This window comes from Eschrichtius robustus, chromosome 16, assembly GCF_028021215.1.
Source record: "Eschrichtius robustus isolate mEscRob2 chromosome 16, mEscRob2.pri, whole genome shotgun sequence".
Taxonomy (NCBI): Eukaryota; Metazoa; Chordata; class Mammalia; order Artiodactyla; family Eschrichtiidae; genus Eschrichtius; species Eschrichtius robustus.
Window position 1 is genome coordinate 76,557,329 of NC_090839.1, and position 21,113 is coordinate 76,578,441.

The following is a 21,113-nucleotide window of genomic DNA, read 5'->3' on the forward strand; positions in this document are numbered from 1 at the left end:
TCTGTGGTCTAGGGCATTCTGAGGCATCTCCCCAGCCCGCCCCTGCTATGGGTCAAGCTCATCAAGGCTATGGAGGGGGAAGCTCAAGCGCAGGTCAGTTCAGGAGACCCAGCATCTGGTGACCAGTCACTGGAGTCTGAGAGGTACCAGAAAATAAAGCCATTTTATTAGTATTTTCTTATCTGCCATTGTGGCCTGAGAAGTGGGAGTGGAAGGGAGGGAGGCGATGCCGTTGGCCTCAGCCGGTGGTCGTCTACTTGGCCTGGACTGTCTCCTCCAGCCTATCCAGGCGCTTCTGTAGCTCCTGCACCGTGGCCTGGAGCTTCCTCATCTCTTCCTCCAACCGGGATACGGCATCCTGGGGGATCCAGGGCTACATCAGGCCCAGCTCCTCCCTGGCCACTAGGCCTCCTCCCAAGAGCCCCAGGGCTTGGGCCCTTCTGTCTCTCAGCCAGAGAGCTGCAGGCCTATAAGCCTGAAACCTGTTTTCTGAGGCCTCAGGATTATCCACTCCCAGCCCCCAAAGGATCCCCAACATTGTGAGTTTGGGCTGCCCCAAATGCCAGCCTCTTTCCACTGGGTCAATGACCACATCAGTAGCAGCCCCTGCCCTACCCCATCTTCCTGTCCTGATTCCCGGGCTCCCATCTGCCTCTCACCGAACTGGGAGCACCACTGGCCTCAGGTGCCATCCTCTTGCGCCCAGTGTCCAGGCCCCGGTTGATCCTCAGCTCCCGGCTCTTTGAGGGCACGTAGCCATCCTTGAGGGAAATGAGGAGGGGCCCGGCATCCCGACCCCCTAGCCACTCCTCAGCTGTGAGGGCAGCGTCAGGCCCTGCAGTGGGCGGGTACAGGTCCTCCTGGAACAGGTCCGACTGTGGGGCAAGGCCAAGGCTGGTTAAGAAAGTGCTTGGGCCACACCACCACCCGCCACTCCGAGAGCCCGGGGAGGGACACTGGGGCATCACCTTTCTAGGCACCGTCATGGCGATGGGCTCACACCTCCGCTCATGCAGCTTGTAGAATCTGTGGAAACAGGAAGGCAATCAGCACCCACAGCATGGCTGGGCTGGGACTGAAGCTCGGCATGCGGTCGGCACTGCCCAAGGAGCATACTCAGGTCAGGGTCAGGGGCAGTTACCTGGCAATCTCACACTTGTTCACCTCCAGACCACGTTTGGGCATGTAGCCCATGCCACGCTGGGACTCCTTGGAACTGAACATGGAGAGATAGTGCAGGAATGGGGCCTCGGAAGTGATCTCGAAGTACCGGATAGAGCTGTCACCCTGCAGGTGGTGGATGCAAGGGAAGATCAACACCGGCAGATGCCTCCAGCCGTGGTCCCTTCCCAGTCCCCCTGCCCACCTCGCTCCCCCGACCCCCTGCCCAACGGGGCCACCTTGCCACAGAGGTAGACAATGTTGGTGTCGGGGTCAAAGAAGGGCAGCAGGACACCGCTGCTCGTGTCCAGTTCCTGCAGGGACAGCGGCTCCTCCAGGTGCTTCTGTAGAAACGGGCAGGGGGTTATAATGAGCTGGGCCCTGTCAGGCCCAGGTGTGGTCCAGTGATGCAGGAGTGGGGGGGGGGGGCTCAAAGACCAGCCAGCGGAAAACCCCATCTCGCGGTGGGTAAACTGAGGCCATGGCCTTCCAGCCAGACACTTGGCAGGGCTGGGACTAAACCTGTTCCCCGCCGGGCACTCACCGTGTCCCACAGCGCCACCTGCCGCTCACTCATGCGGCTGAAACCTGTGGTCAGGATCTTTCCATCTGACACAAACACGGCGCGCACAGGCCGGGTCCCCTCGTGGGGACGGTCCTTCTCCTGGAAGGAAAGGGAGGGGACTGGTCAGGCATCCGCACGCATCCCCTAAGGGCCAGGCCCCAGCTGGGAGAGGGTAGCATCTAGGGGCCTGGTTGGTGGTGGGTAGGAGGGGCAAAGGTCTCAGGGTCAAGGGTCAAGGCAACTCACAGCTACAATGGTGCCTTTGCGGGGCTCAATGATGCGGAATCGCTTGTCGCGGCAGGAGGTACAGATGAGGGCGCCATCTCGGCTCCAGTCCACGCTGTAGATTGTGTCCGGGTGCACATCCGAGCCCAGCGTCAGCACCGCCGCCCCCGTGCCCACGTCCCACACCAGGATCACGTTGTCGCAACCTGGGCGATGCCCCCAGTGTCAGAAGCCATGAGCCTCCCACCCTCGCTGTCAGGGGACCAGCCCTCCCTGCTTCTCCCCCGGGCACCTGCACTGAGCAGCACGTTCTGGGCCGTGGGGTGCCAGGCCACAATGCCCACGCGCTTGGTGTGGCCCTCCAGGGTGACGACAGGCTCCCGCAGGGGCAGCATCAGGCCCCCATCAGGGATCTCCCACACCTGCAGAGAAGCGGCGAGTGAGTCTTGGGGGCTCCAAACGTCAGCTCCAGTGCTGGAGCCCCCTCCTGGCCCGTGTGTCCCCACACTCACCATGACTGTGCAGTCCTCGGAGCCACTGGCAATGACATTATCATTGTGCGGGCACCAGGCTATGTCCAGCACCGGGGCCGTGTGGCCACAGACCGTAGGTGCGTTCTTGTCCACACGTCCAGTCTAGAGGACACAGCAGGGCCTCTGAGGGAGGTGCTTCTGCCCTCCAAACCCAATCTAACCTCCCCACTCCCCTCCACGAGGCACGGAGAGAAAAGCTGTGAGGTCCCTGGGAGGCAGAGCAGGGCCTGGGGTGGGAGGGTTTGGGCCTCTGCCCCAGCCCCAGAGTTGTCTGGGCAACTCAGTAGCGCAGGATGGGCGCACGGGGCTGGTCCTGCCTTGCTGTCAGAGCCTTGCCAAGTTCCTGCCATCTCTAGCTCAGTTTCTCATCCATGCCCCGCGGCCCGGTACTCCCAGCCCAGCTTCCCCAGGTGAGGCTCCCATGGGAAGACAGGCCAGGGCCCTGGGCATGGGACAGGCTGGCGGGGGGTAGTTATACTGGGGCTGGAGTTCCCCAGGGAAGTGTGAATGATGGGGCTGTAGGGATGGGTCCTTCCAAAAGGACAGGGATGGGGAAGTCTGTCATAACCGGCCCCCCTGCAGGAGCAGAGGTTTGGAAATGGGCTCTTCCGGGGACAGCTGCTGCAGCAGGGCTTCCTGTGTGAAAAGCGGGCCCAGCTCTCACCCCGACAACCACTTCCTCTTCTCTTGTTTCCATCGGCCCTTTTAAGGTAACAACTGAGGGCCTGTCTCCCCTTCCTGTCTCACCACCCAAGAGCACAGGAGTGTGCTGGGGGTGGGGTCAGCAGACAACAGGGCCGGGGAGGCGAGATCTGACGGAGGCCGGGTTGGGGGAGTGGAGAGGGTCTCTTACATCACCCCTGCCTGTGAGCTGGGAGCCAGAGCTTACTGGGTTCCCAAGGGCTCAGAAAGTTTCCTCCAAACCCTAAGAGCACTGCTGGGCCTGCCCAGACTCCATCCCAGCCCTCTTCGTGCTCCCGAGGAGAGAAAGGTCCAGGCTGAGAATTGGGAGGCCTGGCCCTGGGTCTGCAGGACTCACTGTATGTCCCTTCCCGTGTCATCTCCCCCCTGAGCTTTAGCTTCCATCCAACCACTGCATGTAGGAGCTGAAGGAAGCATAAGGTTCATCTGGCCCAGCTCAATTTTACAGACGACCACACTGTGGCCCGGGAAGGCTTGGGGATAGTCAATCACCTCATCAGGACCCCCAGGGGGCCACTAGATGACCAGAGGCTCCCCCAGGGCTCCAGGGGCTCACCTTGCCCAGGGGCAGCACCAGGAAGGCCCCTCCCCCGCTGGCCTCACAGATCAGGGCCACGAACTTGGGGTTGACAGAGCAGAAGCCACTGTCCCAGGTGTTCTGTGAGACGCGCACGTCCTCATAGCACTGGTCAGCCTTGGCCGGCTGTCCAAACACGTGGCGGAACTTGCTGGAACGGACCACCTGCCGGCTCATCCTGGAAGGCACACAGGTGGAGGACTTTTCTCCCTTCAGATCAACTCTGACCTTACAGTGGCCCCCATCTCCCCCAGGACAGCCCTCAGCCTGGCAGTCATGGTCTCAGCTAACTTCCCCAGCATGTCTCCCCGGCCCCTTGCCGCTCTCCTCTGTAACTGACATCCTGCTACACTCACACTCGCCTTGCCCACACCTCCTCACCCCTGGCTAACCTGCAAGGCCCACCTTCTCAACCCGCCCCAGGCCTGGCTTCTGTACCCTCAGCCTCCCCAGCAGAGCCTGATGTGGGGTAGCACCCAGTGCCGATGTGACCACAGAATGGCTGATGGGCACAGAGCCCTTCCTCTCTGACGGGTCACACTCCGGGGCCTCAGGGCAACAGCTTGGAGGGAGGGTTCTCTCAGCCTCCGTGTCCAGACCTCACACCCTCACACCCACAGGAGAAGCTGCCTAAAGGCAGGGGCCCTCCCCGCCTCCAGGCCCAGGGTTGGACATGCTGAGGGAAGAGGCGTGTGGGTTTGCCTGGGAGGCACGTCCTCAGTGGCAGGAGGGCTTCCCCAGCAGGTCTCTGGGCACCAGAAACAAGCGAATGGCTCGGGTCCCAGCATCTCCTCCTCCATGCACCTCTGCTTCTCGCCTCTGCTTAAGCAGGTGCCCTTTAGTGCCTTCTCCACCCCCAGTGGGACTATCCACACAAAGGGAGAGGCCGGCGCTCACTTCTCGGAGGTCCAGCTAGGATGGTTTTCCCCCAGGGCTGGGTGACAGCGAAGCCAAGGGGCCTGCCTCTGGCTCCCCAGGCTCCAGGCCCCCATCCTGGCGCCCAGCAGCATCACCTTCCAGCTCACCGTGGGGGGCCCCCCAGGGCCTCTCCTCCACGGCCCCAACTCCACCCTTTTGCCCTCCCTTCAGGCCTAGCCCTTCTCACTGGGGGCTCCAGCCAGCCTCGCCCATCCCGTGACTCTCCGGGAGGCTCCAGGGTCCACCCGCCCGGAAAGCAGGTGAGGAGCTTGCGTGAGGAGAAGCAGTCTGGGGGCAGGGGACCCATCCCAGGTGGGGAGCCTGGGTCTGGGGAGAGGGGAGCCGCAAATCGGAGGTTGGGAGACAGGAAGCCATCGTCCCACCCCACCTCCTTCCCCACCGCAGGTACCAGGCCCGGAAACCACGGAAAGGGGAACTTGGTCTTTTCTTGTTTTGCTCTCAACCCCTTCCTGTCTCCAAGCTCAGGGCAGCTGCTGGGCTCACCCCACCCTGCCCCCCACTGCCACCCCAAAGACTCCCATTCTGGGGAGAGCCCGGTCGGCGCGTGTCCTGACCCCCGGGCTCCCCCACCTCCATCTTGGCTGCGGTGGTCCCTCACCCTCGCCCGCTCCCGGAGCTCTCAGACACGCAGACGGACCCTCCTCCGCGCACCCACACCCCAGGCGAGTCCCGCCACGCGGGGCGTGAACGGGCTCTGTCCCCGCCTCAGAGCCAGCTCGCTCTGCCAGTCTGTCGGCCGCCGCGGAGGGCTTCTGCCAGGCTCCCGCCTGCCCCACAGGTGGCCCAGGGCAGCGATGCCGAGTCCCGTCCGCGGGCTCCAGCCTTACCTGCTGCTGAGAGATGAGTGACCCCCCAAACGGAGGAGGGAGAGGAGGAGGAGGAGGAGGAAGGAGCTGGAGGAGCCTGCGACTGCCGGCTGAGGATGCTCTTGTCAAGACAATGAATGAGAAGCGGCGGCGCCCGCCTCCTTAGGGGTGGCAGCGCCCCTTTGGGCGGAGCTCTTAAAGGGGAGAGCCCTTCCCTCCGCAGAAGCGCCGCCTCGCCCCACCAGCCCGCAGCCTCCCCTCCCCTCCCCTCCCCTCCTTCCGCGGAGAAGCTCAGCGCCTTAGCTGCCAATTCCAAACCAAAACAGATGCTGCTGGCCAGTCGCTGACAATCTGATCTGCACTTTTTAATGTCAAAATGCAAAAAATACCCGCTCCTTCTTCCCTCCTTCAGCCCACCCCCAGCCTACTCGCCATCCTTCGCCTGGCATTCATAAAAGGGCCCATCAGTCCCCACAGCGGTCCTTGGTACAGCCTCCCCACCCCCCCCGCCCCCAGCTAAGGCTATGCTGCCATCTCTTCCCCCACCGACGACGCTCAGGGAACAGGAAGGCGGGGGGGGGGGGGGGGGGGGGCGGGGGGGACAAGGAGGAGGGAGAACCCTGCACCCACCTGCACCGAGGAAGCCTGGGGCCTCTCCAGGCTCCTACATTTGCAAGCAGGTGGCCTTGGGAGAGTCACTTAACCTCTCTGGGTCTGTCCTCACCTAGGAGCACCTCTGCCTGCCTCACAGGGGCGAATGAAATAATTTGGTGTTATGGAGAGCCTCTTTGTGCAGGGGCTATGGAAGTGAAAAAGTCAGAGTCGAGTTCCTGCCCCAAAGAGCTCTCAGCCTACTGAAAGGAGAGGCACAAATAACAGCTCCAAGAGCTAAGTAGAGGCCGAAGCCCAGACTTCAGACTCAAGAGGAAGGAGTTCGTTCCCATCCTTGGGGTCAGAGTCTCGGAGGCAGCAACGCGGAAAGGCCCGCTCTAGAATCAGACTGCTTTATGAGTTTGACTCCCGGCCGTCACACCTACGGAGTGACGTTGGGCAGGTTCCTTAACCTCTATCAGCCTCAGTTTCTCTTTCTGTAACAGTGTCATACCTACCTCCTGACTTTATTGGAACGGAAAGCCTTCTGCACCTCATCCAAAGTGTAGCAAGCGCTTAATAAATGTTACCTCTCACCACCGTTACTGTTTAGAGTATTGGGACTGAACCTGAAAGGTTGAGAAGGAGACAACAGGCGTGACCAGAGGAGGTCTTGTCAGCAGAGGGGCAGCCTGAGCAAAGTCCCAACGATGTGCTCCTTCAGCCCCTGGTTCAAATCCTGCCTCCACCACAGCTTGGCTGCGTGATCTTGGGCAAGAGGTCTAAACCTCAGTTTCTTCATCTGTAAATGGAGGCTAAGTATGATTTGCCCTGTCCAGCTCACAGTTATGAGGCTCGAGTGGTTATAAAAGTGTCCTACACACTTTTATTCCACTCAAGCATTCAATTGTAAGAACCCCTGTGTTGTATTTCACCTAAGAGCCTGCTACTGGCCTGGACTGGACGGGGATGGGCAGGGACTGTGTTGTATAGTCTGCAGCAGAAGTGATGAGAATAACGGCTGGGATTTACTGAGCACCTACTGTGCGCCGGGCGCTGCTCTAACACTATAAATACGCTGCACTCACTTAATCCTCACAACACACCCAGGGGGCAGGTACCACCTCCAATGTAAAGAGAGGAAACTGAGGCACCCATGATCTTCAGTCCTGGGGCACCTCATTTCCAGGCAGAGGACAAGCATGTTGTGAGGGGCCTGAAAACCATGCCCTTTGAGGCAGAGCCTGACAGGCATGGAGAGGGAAAGGTGGGGATGCGCAGAGGCTACTTTCTCATTCCAGCTGGTCTGCTGTGGGGCGGGGGGCACAGACGCGAGGCTGGTAGTGGAGGTTGTGAGGCAGCAGCTGTCCCAGCAAAACAAGAGTGAGCGTTAGTTCAGTAGTGGGTGCTGAAGGGCCCTGCCATGCGGCTCTTCATGTGATTAAGATGAGGCTGATCCTTCCTGTGAGGGGTGTTGGAAGGGTGTTCCTGCCAGGTGCCACTGGACCAGCATCTTACCATCCCCTCTTTACTGGAGGCTGCATCTGGGTTTTCCTTGAAGAAACCAACCTTTATGCACTGGCAATCCTTGAGGTTTGAGAGGGTGCCCAGGGTAGGCACACGGTCCACATTTCCCCAGTCAAAGCTACCTTTTTTGATTGGTTCAGGGGTGGACACTTAAATCAAGTCTATGCATGCAGAAGCAGATTCACTGGAGCTGCTAGGAAAAAGAGCCCTCTTTCCACTGGGGGTTAGTAAGCTAAAAGGCTGTAAGCCCAGGACTACTAGTGACCATCTTGACACCATGTAGGAAAAGCCAGCCAGAATGAGCCCACACAGAGGATTGCAGACACAAGATATGAAGACAGACATATTCTTGACATCATTTGAGTATCTGGATCAAGCTGTGCCTGAGTCCCTTAACCTATCATAAGTTCCTTTTTCCACATAAGTCAGTACGTTTGAGTTGGATTTCTGGCATTTACAGTTGAAAGGGTTCTTACTGGTACACCCACCATGGAGGGAGACAGGACCGGAGGCCCTTCCAAGGTGCCAGATACACACAGTAAAGAGGGACTGAAATGCTGAGCACGGGATAAAGTTCAAACTCCTTAGCAAGGCCCACAAGACCTCCTCTGGTCTGTCCTGCCCTAAAGGTCTGTAGAGCATGATGGAGTCAGCCCCAGAGAACCTTTCCTTCATGGTTCTCCTGCTGCCCCAGCACAGTGATGTTTCCTCACCTGTAAAGGTGCACAGCACTGCTCACTTACATTAGAGTGTGTACCCATCACCCAGCTTCAACAAGTACCAACACGTGGCCAATACTCGTTCATTCCTTCTTCCACATTATTTTCTTGGCATCTATTAAAAGAAATCCAAGACATCATAGCATTTCAACTTAAGTACTTCTGCATTTATTTCCAACAGATAAAGACTTTTAAACTCTTAGAGTTTTTAATAAAATTGCATTAACTTTATAGATTAATTTGAGAAGGATATTAAGACTTCAATCCATGAATATAGTGTATTTCTCCATATATTTATGTCTTCTTTTATGTCCCTTAATATGATTTTATAATTTTCTCTATAAAGGTCTAGTATATCATTAAATTTCTCCCCCCAATAGGTGTATTATAGTTTTGTGGCTATTTTGAATGGATTCTTCTCATTCTAGTTGTAACCTTACTTTATTTTCTTTCCTTTCAAAAATCAACTTTATTTACATACAATAAAATACATCTTTATTCCCATACAATATAACACACTCAGTTTAAGTGCATGGTTCAATTAGTTTTGACAAATGTATATACCCATGTAATTACCACCATAATCAAGATATAAAATATTTCCATCACTCTTAAAAGTTAACACCCTTCTACAATCAATTTCCACCCTCAGACCCCGGCAACCACTGATCTGCTTTCTGTCAGTATAGATTAGTTTTGCCTGTTCTAGAATGTTCCATACAAATGAAATCATACAGTATGGGTCTGGCTTTTTTCATTCAGCATAATGTTTTGAAATTAATCCATGTTATTGTATGTCAGATAAGGATTTTTATTTTACCAGAGCACAATACCAATATGTAATACATAATTATACCTAAAATGTTTAGCAATAATTTCTTTTTTTAAAAAACTTTTTAAATTTATTTATTTATTTTTTTGGCTGCGTTGTGTCTTTGTTGTTGCACGTGGGCCTCCTCTAGTTGCAGCGAGCTGGGGCTACTCTTCATTGCGGTGCGCAGGCTTTTCACAGCGGTGGCTTCTCTTGCTGCGGAGCATGGGCTCCAGGCGTGCGGGCTTCAGTAGTTGTGGCGCACGGGCCCAGTTGCTCCGCAGTGTGTGGGATCTTCCCCGACCAGGGCTCAAACCTGTGTCCCCTGCATTGGCAGGCGGATTCCTAACCACTGCGCCACCAGGGAAGCTCTCTTATTTTTTAAAAATATTTATTTATTTATTTTATTTTTGGCTGCATCGGGTCTTAGTTGCGGCACGCGGGATCTTCCTTGCGGCATGCGGGATCTTTCGTTGCGGTGCGCGGGCTTCTCTCTAGTTGTGGTGTGCATGCTCAGTATTTGCGGTGTGTGGGCTTAGTTACCCTGCGGCATGTGGGATCTAGTTCCCCAACTAGGTAACGAACCCGCGTCCCCTGCACTGGAAGGCGGATTCTTAACCACTGGACCACCAGGGAAGTCCCTAGCAATAATTTCTTAACATCATCTAATTCCCAATTTATGTTCAAATCTCCATGATTACCTAAAAAAAGAAAAGAAAGAAAAAAAGAACCCAGAAGTGACTCTTAACATCACCAAAAGTAGGACACCCAGATATTACGTGCCTCCCATAAAATGATATAATAAGTACGTCGCATCACCTTTGCAGTATTCTTGCCAAAATCATCACCATCATCATCATCATCATCACCAGCCAGAATCTAATGGAGCCTCTAGATCTAGCTATTAGTTTATAGGAAATAAAAAGGATAGAAGAACAGGTTAAATAACACCAGGAGGAAGCAATTACCTAAATCTATAATGTAGAAAATTTTATAGGATAAATGATCTGGTTTCAACAAATAAATGGCATTAAAAGGAGGGGAAATATATTAAAAGAGTCTTAAGAAACATATCAACCAACTGTAACATGTGAACTTTCTTTGGATCCTGATTCAAACAAATCAACTGTAAAAGGAGATTTTTTTTTTTTTTAAGCATGAGTTTTAAAGCAGGGAGACCCTGGTTTGTTTGTTTGTTTGTTTGTTTGTTTATTTTTGTCTGCATTGGGTCTTCGTTGCTGCGCGTGGGCTTTCTCTAGTTGCAGCGAGCGGGGGCTACTCTTTGTCGCGGTGCTCAGGCTTCTCATTGTGGTGGCTTCTCTTGTTGCAGAGCACGGGCTCTAGGTGCACAGGCTTCAGTAGTTGTGGCACGTGGGCTCAGTAGTTGTGGCTTGCCAGCTCTAGAGCTCAGGTTCAGTAGTTGTGGCACATGGGCTTAGTTGCTCTGTGGCACGGGGGATCTTCCCGGACCAGGGCTCAAACCCATGTCCCCTGCATTGGCAGGAGGATTCATAACCACTGCGCCACCAGGGAAGTCCCTAAAAGTAGATTTTTAAAAATTAGGTTCTGTCACTTACAACCAAGAGTCCTGACTGCTCCAAGCAGCAGTAGGTCCTTGGTGCTGCACCAACATTCCATCACTGAAGAGTCTCAAGAGCTCTGTGAGGTGTTTTATTTTCCCTCTTTTACAGATGACCAAAACGAGGCTCACAGGCAGCAAATGACCTACCCACAGTCACACAAACTGGGATCCAAACACAAGTCTGCCTGACCATTGAAACCCATGAGTCCATTCAAGGTGTCCAGTTGTTTTGCCGAAAGCCTGCTTTCAGTTTTAAGGTTCGTTGGGTTTGTTGACAAAATAACCACTCGTTTCACAAAAATAAACAGCTTTAATCAATTCTTTAATGAAAGGTGGTTTAACTTAATTTTAATATACAATCTTTAGAAGGAAAGGAACAAGAATATTAGAGAAACATAACAGGGTATATACATCACCGAATTGGGCCGACACCTACTTCCAGATCCAAATAACAGCTGGGAAGTCCCAAGTGACAGCAATCTGGAGCCCTAGTTGGGAAGGGTCCTGGGCGGTTCGTACACCCCACGGGTGAGACTTCAGATTGGAGTTCTGGGGGCTTCCGTTTACAATTCCAGGCCGCAAACTGATATGATCAGTTTGCATGTAAAAATGCAGCTCTGAGTTTACTTTAATAATGCTGTTGGTTTCACCATGTGGGTCACAAGATTTTCCAGACCCTGGGGGACTGGCCAGGTCCCCAGAGCTCAAGAAATTCCAAGACCCACTCCCTTTCTTATTGTAAGCGCTGCTTGACTTGCTAGCAGCAATTGTTGAGTGTGCAAGCAGTCCCGCAGTCCAGGCAGGGTCACAGGTCGGTCAGAGGCCTGCTTCTGCCTCTGAAGCCTGAACAAGACTACTTTATTAATTTTCCCAACACCAGTCGACCTCTCGAAGCAGAGGGGGGCACAAAAGCCAAGAGCAGTGGGATCTGGAGGGCGAACCAGGATTGAAGCATGGTCCGTAGATGGTGGTGGAATGGGTGAATGAAATTACACTTATACTGGGTCTTGAATAAGAGTCTGCCAAGCAGAGAAGATAAGAGAGAGGAAGAAAAACAAGGAAGGGACAATGACATTTTAAGGGGATGGTGAGCTCTTCACCATGGCTGGAGCTCAGGTGCTTGGGATGAAGGGGAAAGTGGTGAAGCTGGGAAAATCCCCAGGAGGCAGCTCATGAGGGACCTCAAGCTGTGTCTTCTCAAGGAGTTTGCTCCTTATGCAAGTCTCTAAGTAAAGAAGTGACAGGGTGTCATTTGCAAGAAGTTACTCGGACAGCCTGGACCCTGCCCCTGTGGCCCCCAGGCCTTCTCACAGTGTGGTCCTCCATCCACCTTCAGGCTCCGCCCTGACCCACATTCAGGAACCATCCCGGCCTCAAGTGGGAGGCACATAAGCATGCCTTGTCCACAGGCTCAGGTCTAAGCCAACCTTGCCGGCCACTTCTCGCCAGCCACCTACTCAGGCTGCCTTCCTCACCTTTATGAGATGATCACTGCTCCTATTTTATGGAGAAAAAAGGCAAGAATTCTTTCAACCCCTTTACTCCCAACAGCAACAATATCTCCAGCTCCTAGAAACAACCATAGACTGTCGTTACAGAGGAGGTGTCCTCGTGGGGCCCAAGGCTGATGCCTCCGTCTTGGGACACATTCCTTCCCACTTCCTCAGTGACCTCACTGCGTCGTTTAACCCCTTTCTCCTGCACTGCCAAGTTCTCCTCTCCACAGACCCTCTCTCTTCAGTATCTAAAAACAAGCTGAGGTCCCCTGTGTCTTTGGGGGAGCCTCTCTCAACTTGGCAACCTCAAACCACTTCCCTATCTCTGTCTTACCGTTCACAATCAAGTTTCTTGAAAGAGTTGTTTACACTTATTGTCTTCACTTCCTCATTTCCTACTTAGTCTCATGAGTCTGGCTTCTGTTCCCACCTTTCCGCACAGACGTGCCCTTGCCTCAGCCACCAGTGACCTCCTGATCATTACATCAAATGAGCACATTCTGGTGATCATCTGATGCTACCTACCACTCCCTCCCTCTAGAATCTTTCCGTTCTTTTGTGTCTGGGCCCCACCATCTCCTGGTTCCCTTCTTTGCTTTGCAGTTTTCTCTCAGTCCCTTGCAGGATGTCTCTCCCTTTGCTTAATACACTGTCTGTAGGATGCTCTCCAGGACACCACCTCTTCCAATGCACCCAATCTCCCCACACCATCTCTTCCACATCCGCAAGTTCAAACTTTGACAGTCCCCAGTCTGTCTCTGTGGCTCAGTCCTACTGCCTGTGCTCCCTAGTTCTGACTACCAACTCCATGGCTCGACCGGCATGTCCCATTAGGACCTCAGGGAGAGCCTCACAAGAGGAGAAAGTCTTGACCTTGAATCTCTCCCTTTCTCTCCATGCCCACCACCACCGCCTGAGCTGTGTTGCTTGGACCATTGCGCTAGCTCCCTGACCGATCGCCTTCTCCTGATTCATCTTCTACCAGGGACTGGTTTCATGGAAGACAATTTTTCCACGGACCGGGGCGGGAGGAGATGGTTTGGGGATGATTCAAGCACATTACATTTATTGTGCACTTTATTTCTATTATTTTAATTATTGTAATACATAATAAAATAATTATACAACTCACCATAATGCTGACAGGAGGCGGAGCTTAGGCAGTAATGCGAGCGATGGGGAGCGGCTGTAAATACAGATGAAACTTCACTCTCTCACCCTCCACTCACCTCCTGCTGTGTGGCCCGGTTCCTAACAGGCCATGGACTGGTACCAGTCCGTGGCCCAGGGGTTGGGGACCCCTGTTCTACAGCATCTCTAGAGTCACCTCCCCAGTCATACTATACCTACCTTACAAAACTCTACCAGCTCCTGAACATTTCTGGGAAAACACTGGAACTCCCTCAGCATGGCATCAAAAGCCCTTCATGATCTTCCCCCATCCACCCTTCTGGCCTTGCTGTTCATCATCACCCAAGCTCAACATGCTGCCTCATTCCTCTGGTCCAGAGGCTGAGCCCTCAGATGTCTACAAGGGAAGGAGAGGACGTGGGTGTTCCAGTTACCTGTATGGAGTAAACCATTCCAAAACTTTGTGACTTAAAATGACAACTGCTTTATTAGCTCTCATTATTCTAGGGTTTGGAAAGGGAGTGTCCCGAGAGAATGCTCCAAGAGGATAGGCCTGTGATTTGCATAGGGTTACTTCCACCACATTCTACTAGTTAAGCAGTTACAGGACCAGCCCAGATCCCAGGAGAGGGAAAATTTACTCCTCCATTTGATGCAGAGAGTTACAAAGAATTTGCAACCATCTTTAAGCCACCACGGGTAACAGGAATCGCTGATGCAGGCCAGGTGAGTTCTAATAGGGACCGGAGGGACTGCAGCTGCTCTAGCCCTTTGTCAGTGGGCAAGAATGAGGGCACTGTGTAGCTAAACCTTCTGGTGCTTCTGGTTTTTCAAGACAAGTTAGAAATATGGATTTTTGAATGAAAGCTCCAGATCTTTATATATCGGCAACCAATTCAAAAATTTCTAAAAATGTTAGATGAGCAAAATTAAATATATCTTTGGGGCTTCCCTGGTGGTGCAGTGGTTAAGAATCTGCCTGCCAATGCAGGGGACACGGGTTCGAGCCCTGGTTTGGGAAGATCCCACATGCCGCGGAGCAACTAAGCCCGTGAGCCACAACTACTGAGCCTGTGCACCTAGAGCCCATGCTCCACAACAAGAGAAGCCACCGCAATGAGAAGCCCGCGCACTGCAGCAGAGAGTAGCCCCAGCTCGCCACAACTAGAGGAGGCCCCCGTGCAGCAACCAAGACCCAACGCAGCCAAAAAAAAAAAAATATATATATATATACATATATATATACATATCTTTCATTTGGATGTGGTTTTTCTGGCCAACAATATTTCTGGACTCTATTCTTTGCCTTTGGCGCAGGCCTGCAATGTCTTAGTCCTTGTTTGCTACCAAATTCTTATGTACCCTACTTATCCTTTAAGACTCAGGTCAGAATTTCCTTCTCTGTGAAGCCTTCCCTCATACCCACCTCCCCCACACAGCCACTCCTCAAATGGTTTCTTTTCTCCCCTGTACTAGTGGCTCCTGATGCATCCCTCTCTCACAGTAATTAGTACATTGGATAGTAATTGTTTACAGGTCCAGCTCTTCCACCAGACTGCCAGGCACAGGGCCCAACACATAGTTGGCATTCGATAAACAACACTTCTTTCTTTCCCAATGCTACTAATCAACCAGCAACTCTTTTTTTTTTTTTAACATCTTTATTGGAGTATAATTGCTTTACAATGGTGTGTTAGTTTCTGCTTTACAACAAAGTGAATCAGCTATACGTATACATATATCCCCATATCTCCTCCCTCTTGCGTCTCCCTCCCACCCTCCCTCAACCAGCAACTCTTTTTCTTTTTTTAAAGATTTTGTCCAAGTTTCAGAGATTTATGTTTTGATCTACATTTAGTTAATTCTTTTTTATTTATTTATTTATTTATTTTTGGCTGTGTTGGGTCTTCGTTTCTGTGCAAGGGCTTTCTCCAGTTGCGGAGAGCGGGGGCCACTCTTCATCGCGGTGCACGGGCCTCTCACTGTCGCGGCCTCCCTTGTTGCGGAGCGCAGGCTCCAGATGCACAGGCTCAGTAGTCGTGGCTCACGGGCCTAGTTGCTCCGTGGCATGTGGGATCCTCCCAGACCGGGCCTCGAACCCGCGTCCCCTGCATTGACAGGCAGATTCTCAACCACTGTGCCACCAGGGAAGCCCAACCAGCAACTCTTTTCCACTCTGCTGACACCAATTTCTTTCCTGACTGATCCATCCTCTGTCCCAACTGCTATTACAGTAAGTCGCCTACATATGAACCTTCAAGTTGTGAATTTTCAAAGATTCAAACATGTGTTTGCATGTCCAATCACATAAGTTAGTTCACGTGAAGTTGCAGCTTGCCCTCTGTCTCCTATTGCTGACAATCCTTCAGCTCTATCATCTCCCACCTCCTCTCCCTCCTCTAGTCAGTAACTCTTCTTGCCTGTTCACTTGATGCCAGCCCCTGTATACCAGCTGTTGTACTGTACTACTGTACTTTTCAAGGTACTGTATTGTAATATTAAAAATGTTTTATTTTTTGTGTTTGTTTTTTGTGTATTGTTTGTGTTAAAAGTATTATAAAACTATTACAGTACAGTACCATATAGCCGATTGTGTTAGTTGGGTACATAAGGCTAACTTTGTTGGACTTACGAACACACTCTCGGAACAGGACTCGTTCCTATGTAGGGGACTTACTGTACTCTAGTTCAACCCCTCCTCACTTCTGCCCAGAATGATTCCAAGAGCCTCTAACAAGTCTCTCCAACTCCATCTCCTCTGTTGCCCCAATCCCTGCCCCTCAGCCAGACTCCTCCTCCCTAATGCACAGATCTGACCATTGCAACCCCCTACTCAAATGTTTTAAGATTCTTCCTTTGTTCCTCCGAATAAAATTCAAACTCTGTGGACAGGGTTAGTGGGTGGAGGTTTTGTGCCTCTTCAGCCCAGCTGGTTCAGGGGCAGAAGCAGGGCCATTTAATGTCTGCCTTCGGTCTTTTTCTGGAACTGCTGGTTGCCATTTCTGTCTCCATGTGGGGAAAGCCTTCCTGAGAATGAAGCTGACAGGCAAAAACCAAGTGGGAATGAGGAGTTGGGGAGAGAGAGACAGAGACAGAGAGAGACACAGAGGGGGAGAGAGAAGAGGAGAGGTTGATTTGACGACCTTGTTGAGCCCCTCGATCTAGTTTCGCATGATGCCAGGTTCATCCCAGGCTTTCCCAGTTCTCAGAGTCAAGGTGAGATCAACAGCCCGCTGGCTAGACTTGGGGGCCTGGTTTGACTGATCTGAAAAGCAGAATTCATACACACATAAAACAAAGACATTCATCAAAGAAGGCCCACATTGATTCATTTCAACCATGCTGCATTTTCAGAGAACCACACCCACCACTGATCCACTTCCATTTTGGAATTGACAAACCAAGCTCATCACAGGTGACCTCTAAGGAGAATTGTATCCCAAAGCCTCATCAACCCTAGGTAGGGTCTCTCCACATGACACAAATTTCTCCCATAGCCTCCCTTGGGAGCTCTGCAATAGAATCTTGGGACATTAATACTAGAAGGGATCTTAGTCCAGCTGCCTCTTTTTACAGCTAATGAAACCAAGACCCAGAGACCACAGTTAATTAGACAGTCACAGAGTCTGAGCTGTGGGTGTGGATTCCCACACTTGGTACAATGTTACCAAGTTTGAGACAAGATCCTCCTCTCTTTTTCACACCCAGCTGCAGCTTAGATACAAAACAGACACTCAGTCTTCAGGCTTTTTCAAAGACCCATAAGGTGTCCTGCTTCCTTGCTTATGGTAAATAAAAACAAACAGGGAAAGAAAAGCGTGCACACTAGCTATTGAGTAAACTATTTTTTTCACTTCATATGCGGCTATTTCTGAACCCATTTCCTTTTGTCTATGTCCAGATTTTACTCTCATATTTATACAGCATCAGAGCATCTATTTCAAACTGTAAGCAAGGAATTTGTCTTTATTAGCCAGGTCTCTTTGGGTTACAAGTTACAGAAACCCAGCTTAAATCAATATAAGCCAAAAAAAAAAAGAGAAGGAATTTAGGGGTTCACACAACTGATAAGTCCGGAGACTGAATCCAGTTGCTCAAATGATGCTATCGAGATCATCAGGATTCTCTTTCTTCTTTCTAATGTGTTTAATTCTTGGGCAGGTTCTCTCCATTGATAGCAAAGACGACCACCAGAGCTCCAGGTTTATAACTTAACAGATGGGCAACCCTGGAAAAAGAGAGATTCTCTTTCCCATCAAAAGTCATGAACAGACTCTCATGGGACCAACCTGGGTCACTTACCCATCCTTGAACCAACCCCTGTGGCCAGAGGGATGGAATAGACTGAGTGGCCAAGTCTCAGTCTCAGTGCCTACTTCTCAAGTTGGGACAGTGGAGTCAACAATGTTCAAAGCACTGGGACTGAGAATAGGGGCTTAGACCAATCATTTAAAATAGAATGAATATTGGGAGGCAAGTATGACCACTACAGTTCCCCAAGTAAAATCAGGGCAGAAGAAAGACTAGCACTTAGCAGGCAAAAATACAGACTAAACTGCATGACTTAGGCAGCTTTTATTACTGAATCACCTATGTTTCTGATGATATAGGAGTCTTACAGTACATATATATCAGGGTAATAAGATTTTGAATGATAGTTACCAAGGTTGTTTTTATGTCCTTCTCTGAGTTGCAGAAAAGCATGTGAGCTGTTTTCCATTGCTAGAAGGCAATATATATGCTAATTGCCGTATTTCAAAGCTGGAAGGAACCATTTTATTGGAAGAAACTAAGGGCCTGGGGAATTGCCTAGTGGTCCAGTGGTTAAGACTCCGCGCTGCCACTGCAGGGGGCACAGTTTGATCCCTGGTCAGGGAAATAAGACCGCAAGTGGCACGGAGTGGTACCCAGTAATGTAGCGGCAGAGTCCAGTATCCAAGTTAATGGTTTTTCTCACCACATTCCAGCTGTTTCTGATGGTGAAGGAGATACCTGTTGTTTTTGCCTGATTGTCATCTATTCTCTATTCTATAATAGGAACTAGAATTTCCTTTGGAAGTCTGTAGTGATGATATGATCGTTGCCTACCTAACCTCCATTTCATTCCAATGACTAGTCTAACTCAATCAGGGAAATCCTATTCCTGTGCCAGTAACTGGTTCAGAGATGGACATTTGCCTCAAACTGGCCAATGAGACCAGAAGAAGTCATTAGCAGGTGCTTCATGTAAAGACTTCCTTGCTCATAAAAAAAGATACACTGGTGATCACTTCCGTCCAAAACTTGTGATTATCTAACTCTTTTATTATAGGCACCCTCCTGGATGCAAAATGGAATCTCTTTGTTCTTTTTATTTGCATTTCCCTAATGACTAATGATTTTATCTTTCCACATGCTCATTGGCCATTTGTATATTTTCTTTGGAGGAATGTCTATTCAGATCCTTTGTCTACTTTCAGTTGGGTTGTCTTTTTAATACTGAATTATAGGGCTTCCCAGGTGGCGCAGTGGTTGAGAATCCGCCTGCCAATGCAGGCGACATGGGTTCGATCCCTGGTCCGGGAAGATCCCACATGCCGTGGAGCAATGAAGCCTGTGCACCACAACTACTGAGCCTGTGCTCTACAGCCCGTGAACCACAACTACTAAGCCCGCGTACTGCAACTACTGAAGCCCACGCGCCTAGAGCCTGTGCGGCACAAAGGGAGAAGCCACCGCAATGAGAAGCCTGTGCACTACAATGAAGAGGAGCCCCTGCTCGCCGCAACTAGAGAAAGCCTGCGTGCAGCAATGAAGATCTAACACAGCCAAAAATAAATAAATTAAATAAATAAATAAAAAATACTGAATTGTATTATATGTATAGTTCTTTATATATTTTGGATATAATTCCTATATAAGATGTACAATTTGCAAATATTTTATTCTGTGAGTTGTTTTTCACTTTTTTTTTTTTAAGATTTTAATTAATTTATTTATTTATTTTTGGCTGTGTTGGGTCTTCGTTTCTGTGCGAGGGCTTTCTCCAGTTGCAGCGAGTGGGGGCCACTCTTCATCGTGGTGCGCGGGCCTCTCACTGTCGCGGCCTCTCATGTTGCGGAGCACAGGCTCCAGACGCGCAGGCTCAGTAGTTGTGGCTCACGGGCCCAGTTGCTCCGCGGCATATGGGATCTTCCCAAACCAGGGCGCAAACCCGCGTCCCCTGCATTGGCAGGCAGATTCTCAACCACTGCGCCACCAGGGAAGCCCTGTTTTTCACTTTCTTGATGGTAGTTTTTGTCTTTCTAGGACTTTGTCCATTCCATCTAAGCTATCTAATTTATTGGCATATAATTGTTCATAGTATTCCTTTATAATCCTTTTTATTTATGTAGTTGGTAGTAATGTCCCCCAACGTATCTAATGAGAAACTGGCTTCAATTAAATGGAGGCTGAAATAAATCATTTGAACCTAAAATAACTTTTGAGGGGGTCAGATACTATGTTTTAAGTCTCTTTCATTTTGCTGACAAGAAAAGCTACCTGCAAAAGTGGAATCCAGAAATTAACTAATCGGGTTAAGCAAAAACTTTACACGTGGCCTGTCCAGAAAAGGCAAATCCATAGAATAAAAATTGGATTAATGGTTGCCAGGGACATAGGGTCTGGGCAGGGGATGGAGAGTAACTCCTAATGAGAATAGATTTTTTTTTTTTCTTGGAGATGAAAATGTTCTGGAATTAGTGGTGATTGATGCACAACTTTGTGAATATACTAAGGACTAAAACCACTGAATTGCATACTTTAAAAAGGTAAACTTTATATAATACATAGTATACTTCAATAATGCTGTTTTTTAAAAAAGATTATATATGGCCTTACTCTAATTTTCCTAACGTTAGGGAATTAAATGCTGTATTTTTCTACCATTCAATGAAAAGAGATAAGGGCTTTTTGCTGGGCAAAAAAATAACTTATTTTATTGCCCTTCTAAAATATAAACCTTTTTTTAAACAAGAATTGTGAAATATATTTTAATAATTATAAGAAATTATTTATCACAGTTAGTGTAGGAGTTTAATGATATTTCATTAATTTTACTCCATCATGTCAGATGATCCTGATTTACCATGACATCTGTGAGATTTCCCATTCAAAACTTCTTTTGTTCCTTCAAACTGTAAAAAGCTGATACAGCTTTTAGTTTTTGAGATAGTCAACACAATTTTCTATCTTCCTTCTGCAGAAGTTAAAAAAACAAGTTTAATTAAAACAACAAAAGGGGCTTCCCTGGTGGCGCAGTGGTTAAGAATCTGCCTGCCAATGCAGGAGACACGGGTTTGAGCCCTGGTCTGGGAGGATCCCACATGCCGCGGAGCAGCTGGGCCCGTGAGCCACAATTACTGAGCCTGCGCGTCTGGAGCCTGTGCCCCGCAACACGAGAGGCCGCGACAGTGAGAGGCCCGCGCACCGCGATGAAGAGTGGCCCCCGCTTGCCACAACTAGAGAAAGCCCTCGCACAGAAACGAAGACCCAACACAGCCAAAAATAAATAAATAAATAAATTTTAAACAGATAAAAAAATAATGGGGTAGAGAAAACGTGTAACTCTTTAAAAAAAAAACAAAAAACAGTACCTATGACATTTTCTAGACCTAAACATATCTTAGAACTTTGTTAATATTTCACAACTACTGCATGGCACTATTTTGTATGGGCCTTGCCAACATTCCTAAAACTGGTTTTCTCCTGAAGTTTCTATCTCCAAG

General features: G+C 50.2%; 1 protein-coding gene across 1 annotated transcript; it reads right to left on the reverse strand.

Annotated features, from left to right (window-relative positions):
• Positions 1 to 166: 166 nt before the first annotated feature.
• CORO1A (coronin 1A) lies at positions 167 to 5,626 on the reverse strand. Its single transcript, XM_068565687.1, has 11 exons — positions 5,530 to 5,626; positions 3,743 to 3,941; positions 2,464 to 2,586; positions 2,244 to 2,373; positions 1,973 to 2,157; positions 1,706 to 1,825; positions 1,401 to 1,505; positions 1,142 to 1,287; positions 969 to 1,026; positions 660 to 875; positions 167 to 358 (listed from the first exon to the last, which is right to left on the reverse strand). Exons 2-11 carry the CDS (start codon positions 3,938 to 3,940, stop codon positions 254 to 256), a joined length of 1,386 nt encoding a protein of 461 aa, XP_068421788.1. The 5' UTR covers position 3,941; positions 5,530 to 5,626; the 3' UTR covers positions 167 to 253.
• Between the last annotated feature and the right edge of the window lie 15,487 nt (positions 5,627 to 21,113).